This window comes from Bombus huntii, chromosome 15, assembly GCF_024542735.1.
Source record: "Bombus huntii isolate Logan2020A chromosome 15, iyBomHunt1.1, whole genome shotgun sequence".
NCBI classification, from domain to species: Eukaryota; Metazoa; Arthropoda; class Insecta; order Hymenoptera; family Apidae; genus Bombus; species Bombus huntii.
This window is the reverse complement of record NC_066252.1, coordinates 3,535,410-3,548,914: the sequence shown is the minus strand read 5'-3', so window position 1 is coordinate 3,548,914 and position 13,505 is coordinate 3,535,410. Positions and strand designations below refer to the sequence as shown.

General features: G+C 36.9%; 2 protein-coding genes across 6 annotated transcripts in view; one reads left to right on the top strand and one right to left on the bottom strand.

Annotated features, from left to right (window-relative positions):
• Positions 1–6,231, top strand: part of LOC126873698 (uncharacterized) — a 38,576-nt gene extending 32,345 nt beyond the window's left edge. For 3 of the 4 annotated variants that reach the window (XM_050634827.1, XM_050634829.1, XM_050634831.1), the window contains exons 2-3: positions 460–596; positions 1,434–6,231. In XM_050634827.1, the coding sequence (XP_050490784.1) occupies positions 460–596; positions 1,434–3,950 (2,654 nt within the window). In that variant the 3' untranslated portion in view covers positions 3,951–6,231. The remainder of the gene's footprint in view (positions 1–459; positions 597–1,433) is intronic. The other variant, XM_050634828.1, reaches the window with a different exon arrangement.
• The window catches only part of LOC126873695 (tyrosine-protein kinase transmembrane receptor Ror), a 350,758-nt gene that overhangs the window by 254,673 nt on the left and 82,580 nt on the right, over positions 1–13,505 (bottom strand). The gene's annotated exons all lie outside the window — the stretch shown is intronic.

Here is a 13,505-nt window from a genome sequence, read left to right as displayed (position 1 = left end):
GCAGAAAATTACCGGTACTTTTGCACGAATTTCATTTTACACGGCCAGGAAACGTATTCTTCCATGATCTTTATTGATTTTATTGGATTTACTCAATTTCCAGTGAGTGTTTATGTAGAGGTACGTGTGTTTGGCCTGTGTCCAGTCGTAATCCGAACCTCGAAACGTTAATGAAACTGAAGTGGAACTTGAAAATAAATCGAGCCACAAAGATTGTCTTTGACCCAATTGAAAAGAACGTTCGTTCTGAGATACGATACCGACAATGATAATGAATAAAATTTAATCTGTTTTTCTAAGGAGGAAACACCTATTTGACCTAATTACGGTATAAAATAATAACAATAATAATTATTGTAATAGTTACAATAATTTGTCAAACGTCTCTTCGCGCAAATTGTAGAGGAATATATTGAAATAAAAAAAAAAAGGGAGGAAAGTAATTTAATTCGATTTCAGGTCAGAACGACATCAAGAAGCTGCGCAGAGAGAACGAGCAGCTGCGTAGGGAGATATGGAGCCTCAGGGACGAGTACGACAAGCTCGAGGAGATCCTGAAGAGGCAAAAGTGCCACCTAGAAAGCGAAGAATACGAGGTAACTCGATGCTAAAGTTGGTTCATTGTGAATTGAGACAAGGGATGACTGATCGATTCGTCGATTTTCCAGATTTTGCGTATTTGATTGATAACAGAAACTTTGTTTTCGCAGTGGTATTCTGATTTGAAGGATACTGATGGGAAATTAATGTACGCGAGGAATTAGCGAGAACAAGTTTATAAATTACTTTCCCGAAATCGAATATCGATTTATTAATATCTCATATAAATATCTGCTTAGGACTTGCGTGGTCATCAATGAATGATTCATGACTCTGGAAACAACTCCTTTTCTTAATTTTGTTAAGAAATTAAGATTTCTGGTATTTTCAAAGTATACATTCTAGATAAAACCAGTTAATTTACATAATTACTTAAACAATGCTTAAAACAGTTGGATGTTGAACAATGATCTTAAAGTCAATCTTTATCAAAGTATCATATAAGTAACATTATACGTATATCAATCTATTGTTTCTAAAGGGTACTTCGACGACTCTATTTTCCTGATTGGTGTAATCGAAACGTTTATAGCAGTGATTCCTTGGTTGTTTTAAGCAGCGTAATAATTGTAGTCTACGTATCAATATATAAAATTTGATTGGTTGCATACAAGAAGACCAGAGAGAAGTTATTAGAATTATTATAAAGTTATTACAATTGTTATAATGTCCTGATGGAATTAATCAATTTGAATATCGATGTAAAAATTCAGAAGTACTTGTTACGAAATTTATAAAAACTGTATTTTTAATAAAAATTAAAATGTACATGGTATGTACAAAAATGTTACAGATTAGAATAATTAAGAGATTTAAAGGATTATACATTTCAGGATCGCTCCGATGAGGATGGCGATCTGCAATCTGATTACTCCTTCGAGGAGGACGAAGAGCTCAGCGAGGAGGGCGAAGATACCACCAAAGAACCCGACAAATCTGAGCAATTAGACAACGCGGAAAATCAGAAGATTTCCACGGAGAAAATGACTAGTAACGGCCTTCATAGGCTACACGTAGACTTCGACGACTTATCAGTGGTCGACGAAGAGGAAGAGCCGAAACGAGACAAGGATAAAAAGGAAGTTTCTTCGGAAGATGTTCTGCAATCCAAAGAACAGAAAAGTCCACTTTCTATCCTAAAGTCGAGGCAACTTCACGACAACATCCCCTTCTGTCCTGGCACCTATCAATCATCGACTTGCTTAGGTAGCTCTACTTACTATAACGAGTATCCTTTCAAGTTCCCAAGCACGCTAAACCTAATGCTTCCTGCTGATGCATCAACGATGCTAACTTCTCCGTGTCCAAGAATAAATACAGACCGAATAGGCCCAATATCAAGTTTAGCAGGTCCGGCTATAAATGAAATCAACGATCAAATAATACACGCTCCTCCTGTAGGCTGGCAAAGTAACGTTATAATGCCTCAGACACAGGTGACCACGTATGGAGCAACTGATACTGACGGAACACCAAGTATCCAGAGCTTTGCTACAATTCACCAGGATCAATTAAAGCAACAATTCGCATCGACCATCGGTGGTTTTCCAAATTTTCCAAGCTTTGTGCAAAGAAGAGGCGTTGGCCTAAAACTGTCAAATAATCCACTCAACTCGACATTCTTTGGAAATAGTCGTCAGAATTCGGAGAAGATGATTGAAAATGGTTGGAGTACGAATGCAAATTTGCCAAATATGAAGGGATCAACGGATTTGAGTGTTAGTGATGCAACGAAGATAGAGACAGAAGAGAGTCCTGGGTTATCAGGAGCTGAGAAACCGAAGCATTTTTTTGCCCCACTGCCTTCGAAATTAAAGAAACAGACTGAAGAATCCTCGCCGACTGTCAGTCACTTTGGAACCGGGAATAGTTCTAGTAGTGGCAAGACTGGATCCACTGTAATCTCAAAAAGTCAGTTCACATCTCAAAAGGGATCAGTTGATCTGTACGTTGATGGAGCAATTCCATACGAGGGCAATCTGTTGAATGATAAAAGTGAACAGAGGACGTTCCTAAGTACAGACAACTTACTAATCGCTGAAGTCAAATCAGGTACGGCCAATCAATTGACAAAGTCGATGTCGTGGCAGGATTTACCTAGTAAGTCTCAAACCGCTTCGGTCAATCAATCTAACAGTAAGCAGCAAATATTGACCCGAAGTGACAACACTTTGGACAATATATCAGACTCGAAGCCATACAAATCGTACCTGAACGTCACTCTGAAGGCGCCTCGCGTGGAACAGGCAGTGAGCCCCGACATCCCAGAAATCCCCAAGTTACCCACCATAGACTATCGACTCTTCAAGAACCCCTTTCTACGAAGTTTCGAGCCGTCTACCAGCTACATGAACCAGAACAATGTCACCAGACCGCTGTCCGTCCAAGTGAACGATGACAACCTGTGCTGCTACCCATCACAATCTGAAGTGCCTACCTTTAACAGAGTTCCTTTTTCAGAAAGGTACAGACCGGTTCAGTCTGACAAGAACCGTCTCTTAATCCCATCTAACCAACTAATGAATGGAAAACTGATGTCTCCAACGAGCAAGCCTCAGATTCAGGTAACGTCTTTTGAGAGACCGAGTCCGCATACTCTAGTAGGTCCACCTACTCCTTACGAATTCAACACTATGCGTAGGTTAAATACCAATCCCTATTTACATACACAGAATTTGTATCAGAACGTGCCATTTTTGCCAAGAGGAGGCTTGTATCCACAAAGAGGGATGATGTACTACGACAACCTAACATTGAAGGTGCCAGCTCAGACGCAGACCTCCATAGATGGAGATTCTCATCAAGAAGACGAACACGTGTTTTCTCACGAAGAAAGTGTACCGAGTACACCAAGTGGACGTAGGAAGAGAATGAGCAAAAAAGAGAAGTGTAGTGCCAATAAGGAGCAAAAACCTGCGTCACCTACTGTTCAAAGGAAGTATAAGAAGCAGAGTAGCGTCACGTCGTCGGAAGTGCCAGAGTCTCCTGGAAAATCGACACGAAAGAAGCCTACGAGACTTAGTATTACTACGACTACATCAGAGGGTCAGGAGGATAAAAACGAGAGCAGATCGTCTTCGTCTGGTCAAGATTCGCCCAAGAAGGAACAGATGAGAAGGGTGTCTCTCTACTTCAACGCTAAGAAGAGGCCTTCGTTGACTTCAATGAGGACAGTTAGAAGTGGCAGCTTGGATATTGGTCGAGAAAAGGAGGCGATGGTGCTGAATTCAGAGAGGGAGAGGACTAATTCTGTTAGTAGCAGAGAGATTGGCAGCGTGAAGGCAAGGAAAGCAAGTACCAGCAGTGGAAACGTGCCTTGGTGCGCTTGCTGGGGCAACGGGTGTGTTTAGGGAGTCCGTAATTGGTTTTATTGGTGGCTCTGGCTGGATCTAATTAAACGTTCGAGTTTTGTTTATGTTGTGGCTTGGCTTATCAGCGTGTGGCCCTCGGGTTTCATTTTAATCAGCCTGGCCTGATGTGGATGGAATGTCTTGGGGGGTTGATATCTTTGAGGAATGTGAGAGTGTTTAATTTATTCGGTCTGTATTGTGAGCCAGCGAATCTATAGTTCGACCAAGCGAGAGTGATACTAATTGTAAGAGGAATTTAGAATAAATAGTCCAAACCATCAGACTACGTTTCTAATTGTACGGTGTACTTTAATTCGATACATCTACAGTATCGTTTTATCAAAGAAAACTTTTACCGCTCATTGTTTATGTAAAGAATCATATATTTAATCGAATTTCTACTTGTCATTCAATACACTAGCAGAGTAACTGATTAGTTCCATTGTTTCAGACTTATGTAAATTATTGGTTCTAAAATGAAACACCCTCGAAATAGAACTGTTACAGTATCTCCTCTGATAATTCAATTTGATTAAATAATTAAATAAGAACACCTTTGAACTTCCTCAAATGCTTCTGTGTTACCAGCAACTTTAATAGCACATTTTCCAAATGTAGACCTCATACGAAATTGTAATATTTTTATTATAAATCATTTCAGTATTTCACACATCTATGTATCACACATATATGAGTTTTATAGCAAATTTCTTCATCTTCGATGTATTTAGTAATTGGCGATAGAACGAAATTAAATGGATAGTTTTTCCCACTAAAATTTAAAGTTGAAAAAGAAGAGCGGTATTTTATATGCACCGATGTAATAATAATTCTCTACTCTTAAGTTGGGTGGATTCTTGGGTAGCCAAGGAAAATATCGAACAGAGAGCTAGCATGCTCCAGGAGGAGTCGTATCGACCTTCACTTCAGCGTAACTATACTATAGGGCAACCGCTGTAGCCAATGGGGGAGGTCGTAAAACTAGCGCCGGCAGAACCAGGACACCATAAAACCCGTTACCGTTCAGGTGACAGTTGCAACCGTGGTGTTCTTGTCAGGAATACGGAAGCACAGTCTCTGCCCTCTCACGATGCTTAAGGCGCAAGTGGATCGAATCAGGGGATTAATATTTAACGAGGAACCAGACGCGGAGAAGCCAGACCACGTCAATGATCGCCTCGATAAAAGTTCCGTGAACTGTGCCAGTAAAAAGTCCTGGTATTATCCAATTTTATATCGATTACTCTTAATACCGATTCTAAGAATAATGGAATGAAAGGATGGAATAAAAGTTCGATTTTCTATTCGTTCGACTAACCAGTTTGAATTTAACCCTGCTGCGATCTTCTTTTATTTTCTTTATATTTTAATCTCATTTTTATTTTAATCGGATAAAGAGCTTACTAGTAGGATTTAAGAAAATTTGAGAAAGAAAAAACTGAAGAAATTTCCTAACGGTAGAAAAATACGACTGGGAGAAAAATGATTCATAGAACGCGGTAAAAAGCTTAAGCTTCGACGTCAGTTACTACGTTAAGAAATAATACGTCTGCGCATTTAATTTAAGCTTAAGGGGCGATATTCATTAAAAAAGTTCGAAAGTATAAATTGTTGTAAAGTGAAACGAAGTCTGTTTGATCTTTCAAATCTTGCGTGATTTCAGATTGATGTATGTAAGTCAGACAGATTGGTTTTTATTTATAATGTAATCTCTAAGAGATGTAAATATAATTTTAAAGTAAAGTTTAGATCGTTTAGAAGGAATATTTATGTTTGACAATCGTATAAAGTTTATTAAAAAATAATAAGATAAAATGCATTTTTCGATGCGGGGTTTCGAAGTGCTGTTGTTTAACAGAAGCCGAAGAAACACCAATTTTTTTTTTCAATAGATAAATAAAATCGTAGGAAATTTAGCAATATTATTATAATATAGAGTAATTGCAATTTTTGAAAATTTCTTTTACAAATATATTCTCTTTGTACATAAAAGGTAATAATTTCTTAAAATATCCTACGAAAAGATGTAAAAAATCATTCGATGTACAACAGCTATGTAAAATCTCAGCCAAATTAGCTGGACCATATTTTCTAATATTTCTAATACTGTGCCTAGAAAAATCCAATCAACGATTCCAACTAAACTTCGTATACGTGTAATTGGCTAGAGTTGAGAGTAAAATGCGATATCTTCGTTACTCTAACAATCTCTAATGTGAAGTTTCATACAAATATCCCAGAAAGATTGTACTTTTCAATAAAATTAATTTCGATATGCTCATCCAACAGCTGTTCAATATTTTCCATATCCTTCAATAAGAGATTTTTCATTCCGAGAAATTATTTACGAATTGAAAAGCAGACACTGTTGAGGATTAAAATCATCCTTTCTATTTATACTTACTCTAACTGAATGATCCCCTTAATCCATTAATAAAAAAAAAAGAAATAAATAATAACTATTCATATCGACTGAAAACTGATTCCACTTCGAATCTCCGTTTTTGTACTCGAGATATTAATATACTAAAAACATCCTGCAATTTGCGTGCAATTATTTTCCGATCCCCAAAGCTCGACTTGATACTACCAGCAAATTTTCCCCATGGCTCTTAACAAACCACCATGGTACACCGGCTGAGGAATTACAACGGGGCAGACCCTTGTATTTTCGCCGAGTCATTCATCCTTCTCGGTAATTCATCGAATTATTGATTATTCTACGCAACTTACTCGAAGAGCCCGATTTATTAATGGGTCTGGGTGCGAGGGGGTTTAGCGAGTGAGCGCGCAAGTTAAAGGCAAAGTTGGCGAGCATCTTCCGCGTAAACTTTTCCAGCGTTCCCTGTTCCCGTTATTCCATCCTCCAGCAACTCCTTTCGCCGTTGCTTAAAAGACGCGGAGAGTGGAGCAGAAATTGAAAGAAATCGAAAGAAAGGAATCGGCCAGGTAAATTGAATGTACTTACAATTAAACGCGCCGCTTCTCCTCTCTTTTCTCTCCTTTGCCATTCCGCGGGAAGGAAAGTTTAAGAGCATCAAGAGGGAGGAAGCCATGAAATGGAAAGAGGAAACTTGAACCGCGGCCGGAGATAATTTCTTTCCGCGAAATGCTCTTTGATTTTTTTCAATAAGCAGGATTTTCAAACGAAATTATATTTATACGCGAATTTGTATTTATGGAAGTTCCGTAGCCTTAATTTATGATTCCAGGATTGCTGGCTTTGAAATATTGAACAATTCAATTTATTTCGGTGAAAGGTATCCCCGAGTCCTTTAGAATATAATTTACTTGTAATTGGCTTTTATTGTAGAAATTCAATCATTTTTGCTAAACGTGAAATAAAAATTGTGTATTTTTAAATCACAGTAGTTCATAATTGTAGCGATAGAAAAATAATTAAGCAGGTAGATAATGAACAGAAAGAAATCTCACTAAATCTCCACAACTTCGCATACCACGAAATCGAAAATGAAATTGAAAAGCTTATTATCAAACGGAATGAATCTCAAATGCCTCCCTCCAATTACGTAATCATCATTTTTGCCAAATATAGCTTTTCCTGCCACAGAAACAGAAACCTCAAATTACAAACCTCATCACGGAACAAATCGAATTTCAGAAAGTTCAATTTCCAACTATATCGCCAAAACTGCATTGAAATGTCTGACTTGCCATGTTACAAAATCAGAAACCTGAAATTTTTATTAACATACCTGAGGCAATGAAAACTACGCAAATATGTATTTCGCTCGTTAAAGCCTACAAAAACTGAATATTTTTTACATCTCTGTATGTTACACGCGTGTTGTACATTTTTGCATTATTAAATTATCCGTAAATGCACAAAAATTGCAGTTTACTAGTATCACAAAATCGGATATCCTAAATCGAAAATTTTATCGGCAAATAAAACAAATTTCAAAAGCATCCACTCTGATCGCATTACCAACACAAAAGGTGAAAAGTGGCAAAGTACGAAGACAAAATCGCGGCGACAAAGATAACCAAAGCTGGCAACGATCGACGATGAGCTTACCATCGTCTGATAGAGTTGGAAGCCGAAAAGGCGAAGGTTCATGGCACAATGCCGGCTGAAACAAAGCTTTTGGCGTGGAAACGCTCGCGAGAAAAGGCGCGGGCAAGTTGCAAGGGTGCAGTGTCAACGTCGACGAGGGTGCACACCGTTCGAGAGATGGGGGGGGGGGGGAGCAGAGTGGAGCAGACTGGCGCAATTAAAATGCAAATTATCTCTTTTCACGCGGCCATCTTTCCAGAAGAGACTGGCGCTCGCAACCCTACGCCGTCACCGATTAACTTGGAACTAATTTACGACGACGACTCCATCGTCAGAAGGTAGCGTGAAACGTTTTGTCTCACGGCGCGGACACAGCCGCCGTGTTAATACGAGCTAACGTCATTTGCAAATGTCAGTCGAGATCAGGTTTCTTCGTTTCGACCATGATTTTCACCGCCTGGGCTTTTCTGACTCTGAATCTCTGATTAAATTCTTATACAACGCGTAGCAACCTCTAAACTTCTCTTTAGAGCAGCTAAGGGTATGTATTTGTGTGGTGACAGGTCGTTTGAATAATTGATGCGATTATTGTGAAACAAGAACAACGATATGCAGGACTTATACGAGAGTAATTATTCATTGTACGCGACAAGGGATGTGATATGACTCGGGCAAGGAAATACGTACTTTGATCATGCGGTAGGCGTGGATTAGAGGGAGGTTTGACTGGGTCAGAGATTGGATGCCTAAAGGAAAATCAAGTTAATGAAGTTGCCTTGCGTTTGATGATATTCGAAGAGTTCATTTTCAGATTCTTTTAATTTAAGGGAATTTTTTATTGCGTGTCAAATAATCTTGTGAAAGATCTGAGAGTACCAATAACTCTCGTTCGAGACACTTTTTTTATAGAAGGAAAAGTTTTCCAGCAATTGGAACTTCCTACGGTTACACACTCATATAAGATGAATTGCTTATCTTTAGAAGATAGAGAGTTTCATCGAAAGATATGTAACACCAATATCGATTATCTAAAGTTGAAGTCAATATCTTGCGACGAGAAAACATTTGAACCTTTCGTGTGACTAATTCTTTATCCCGACGCAGCTACAGTGACATTAATAACGTGAAAACTTTTATTTATCTTGTTTCTTTGCCGATAAAAAGATTGAAAACCGAAGAAAGCTATCGTAAGAGAAAATAGATTCCATAAATTGATAGTTTGTCGATTATCTGCTTTGCATGGAACGTGTTAAACTTATTCCGAATCTTATTTTAACTAAAGCAAACCTCTTGTATCTGAAAAACCTGTTTCCTATCACTTTTTAACTGCATAAAAATAATGCAAAAATACTCGACACACTACTATGGATTAGCCACAAATGGTCAGACCCATTCAAACTTACGAGTATCATCGACTCTTCAAATTTCGCTGGGACGAAGGAATCAGCGAAAGAAATAAAACCTGTTTCAACTGTTAATTACCTTTACCCTGAAGATATATCGTAATTGTGCAACAACCTCCTCGAGAAATACGTTTATCACATACGCTACCAAACAGAGCTTGGCTATATTCGTCTGGGCCAGATATCGCGCGATACAACGAAGATTATCGGATGGGAATACTATGCACTCGAGCCCATGAATTCCAATTAAAAGCCTATCGCAAGTATTTATAGGCTGAAGACGGGAACGATATCTACTGTTACAATGGCCGTTAAGATAATCAGCTTTAATTACGCACCTCGTAAAGCCTTTATGAATCCGGTCAGGCCGAGCAAACGTCGTGGCGCCGTAGTTTAAGCAAATCTTTGTGTAAAGACGTATAATTACCTGAAATAAGAAAAACGTTTAGTGACGTATACTTAAGTGGTTCGGATTTATTAATATCGCTATGTAATTTTCTCTTTTTTCTTTTTGCTTTCGACTTTTTCACTGTGGAATCCGTATTTCTAAGTTGTTAAGATTTATAATCGTCAGAATCGTGTTTTCTAATTTAAAATCTAGCATATGGCGAGCATATATTAACGATATAAATAATTATATGTAAAATCAATATGAAACAACTTATTAGTAAATTTTGAAACATATTTTAATTTTTGCCATTAGGTGACAAAATCCGCAATCACTCAGTTGCCAACTCAATAATTGCAGCAAACCACTATTTTAACCCACAGTGAAAGTGTCGATTCTTTTCTTAAATTCAAACGACCACCAACTGACCTCTAATATATATATGTTCTTTGAATTTATACATGCAAACATAAAGATAAGAAGAAAAAAAGAATTGATACAAAAATGTAAAAAATCCAACAAAACTAAGTGATACGACTAAAACTAAGAAGATACGATGCATCAAAAGATTAAAGATTATTCTACAAGAATAACACTTCACTATCGTATTCGATGTAAACTGTAGATCCTTATGCATTTATGAGAAATTGAAAAATGTGAAAATCTACGTAATGCAGATAACCTGCGAAAATATGAATATAAAAAGATATATAAAATGTAAAAAAGAAGATATAAAATATAAAAAAAAATATAATTGTACATATGAAGTTGTTACAATTTTTAATGTTCCAGGTAAATTGTTACTTTCCATTTTCTTGATTATGTTGATAAAAATATGAAATTGCATAAAAATTAAAACAGTTATCAACTAACTTCTAATATCCTGTAATGTCCAATAACTTGGCTAGAAAAGCTGATAATCCAATCTAATTTAATCCTCGTGGGAACAGGCAAAGACCTAAACGAAGAAACTTCATTCCAGGCTCTGACATCACGTATTAAGCGCAATTCCTAGCCAGTGTTCGAGTGTCCGGCCCAGCGATATAACGCGAGAACGTAATAAAGCTCGCAGTCTGCCCGTCGAAATTGGGCGGACGACGCTTCTACCAAAAGAGTAATGAAACTGCCGCAAGTGTAATGCTGGTAGTATACATAGAACGCGAAAACAACGGAGGTACGGTTGAATTCTTCGCCAGGGGCAAAACGCAAAAGTGTTTGAAATTTCTTTAGCGAGAAACTTGCAGCCACTTTCATCCGCCCTTTTTATTGGACGCGAAAAACTCCCGTAGGAATATTTTCCGTGAAACTTCCATCCTGTAATTTCGACAGGATTGTAACATCTTTTTTTCCACGGAAATTCGCCCTGCGTCGAAGTTTTCTTTGTAATTCTCAACGAGAGCGTTATTGAAAATAGCTGGAGCAGCGTTGCGATGTTTGAAATAAATTTGTTTTACCATGTTACGCGACTCCTACAAGATTCTGCCGAAATCTTTTGGTTTATAAAGAAATAGTAAAATAAAACTTCAGTGGAGGAATGTTATTAAAAGGTTTCCAGGAAAATGCTTCTTGTAGTTTGAGAAAATAATTTTTTATTCTAAAACGTGTTTCACTGCTATATAGTTTGCATTAATATTTAGCAATTTACGTTATGTAAATTATGTTGCAACTTGTGTTGAAACACTGGTTAACCGCTGGTAGTTTAATAACTCACTGTATCATAATAATTAATGAACTTTCATATAGTTATGTACATCGTTCCAAAGTTGGTTATCTTTGTATCTCCATATCAGAAGTTTCAGTAATATTCGAATTTATCACAGCCCACGTCAAAATAAGGAGCGTCCTAGTTATCATATCCTTGGTTTTAAAATTATTTAACAAATATAGATTGCGAAAGTTGAGTTTCTTAAACAATTTTTAAGAATTTTAAAGTTGTCTTTAGAAATAAAATCTATTACTGAGACTATAAATTATATACATCTTGATCATAAATATTTTTCAATTATTTGTGCAGTATAAAAAGAAACAAATATATTTGTAATCTATAAATATTTCATTTCTGGTTCAACTCTACAAATTAAAAATCCATATTCTCTTCGTTTTATACGTTGCTCTATCATCGATATAGAAAACTAATAATTGCTAATGTGGACAAATAAATCAGAGTTAATTAAACTAATGAAACTTCACTGATCTCTGTTCGCGTATATTTTTCTCTTTTCACGTTTATTTTAATTAAACAGTAACATAGACGTTACTCGAATCGATTTCCAATTCTTTGAAGTCACATTATCACCAAGCTCTCCAACATCTTTTGTTAAATAATTCAGTAGAAATTTCTATCAAACGATTAAAAACTTTAGTTAAATTGAAATACAGTGGAACAACGCGCGGCACAAATGGTTCATTTACACGAAACATCCAATATCCTGTTATGAGCACACGTATTGTACGGTCGGAGCCGGTTCTGCCTCTGCCGGAACTCCGCGTTTTTGCAATCGCTCCTTCGTCGCGCAAATATTTGCGAATTGCGCCGGCATGCGAAACGAGCTGCAGCGTCGATGGATGAACTCTGAACAAACGATGCACTGTCAACGTACTAGATTGATATCTTTCCATCTTTTTTTATCTTTTTAATGTTTTTAAACTACCAGTTGTTATCTTTTTTACGTTATCAAAATTGCATTACACGATTTATTCAGATTTGTTGAGCTACCTACATTATTCGTAATTTTACAAGAATTATAAGGATTGCACTTATTGTACTAAAAATTATCTAAATCTTGTTACGTCACTGGTCATAATTGTATCGAAGTTAGATATAGAAAGATTAAATATGAGAGTACTATAGTGAAATTTAAAAAAAAAGCTTGTACAGAAATTTTTGTACTTGTTTACACTTGCTGGTTGCTTCTACAATTGAACAGCATAAATATACCTTTATCTGTGTAATAAAGTTGGTATTATTTATTTGTATAATAAAGAAATTATTATTTCTATTATTAGACCTCGTTTTTCAAATAAAGTCCTGAAATATCAAATAATTTTCTCTTTTGCGAAATGAATAAAATTTCGGTTATACGAGACTAATCAATTTCCGTCATAGAACACATCTTCTAATCAAAGTTGAAAATACCGCGGTTTACCGTGGAAACGCAATTTCCTCGGAGACCTGTGCACCGTGCGGACATACATTGCAATTCGATCGTTGAAGAGAACGTTTCGGCGAGCTTTCGACTTTTATCGCGGATGCTTCGCTCTCAGTTTCAAATTTCCTGCGATTCGGCACGCCTTCCACACTCGTTGGTAAAAAGAGGGGAAAAGTGGGGTGAAGTCTGGGGGTGCGTTCGAGTAGAAAGCAAGCTGATCCGACGCGAAATAAAAAGTTACGAAATTCCGAAGTGTGTTGAAGTGTCGAATCCACTTCTGATCGGATCGAAACGCCGTGTCATCTGAAAAGTTAATCGCTTCGAATCTCACCGTTCTACGGAATTCCGTAGAATCGAAGCGAGTTTTATCCCCGAAGATCCACTTTCCTTAAGGCCAGAATAATGCTAACTCTTTTTTTTTTTTATTGAAATCGTCTTTTTATGGATTGCTTGCTGCTTTATAACAACTGGCGTCAAATTAGTGTCAGGAAATTTGTAATTTATCGAGACACGTTTAAGATATGTAGATTTTAATTTTTAGATATGTAGGTACGTAAATGCAGTTTTTAAATTGTAACTTTTTTTATCTGTTTTATT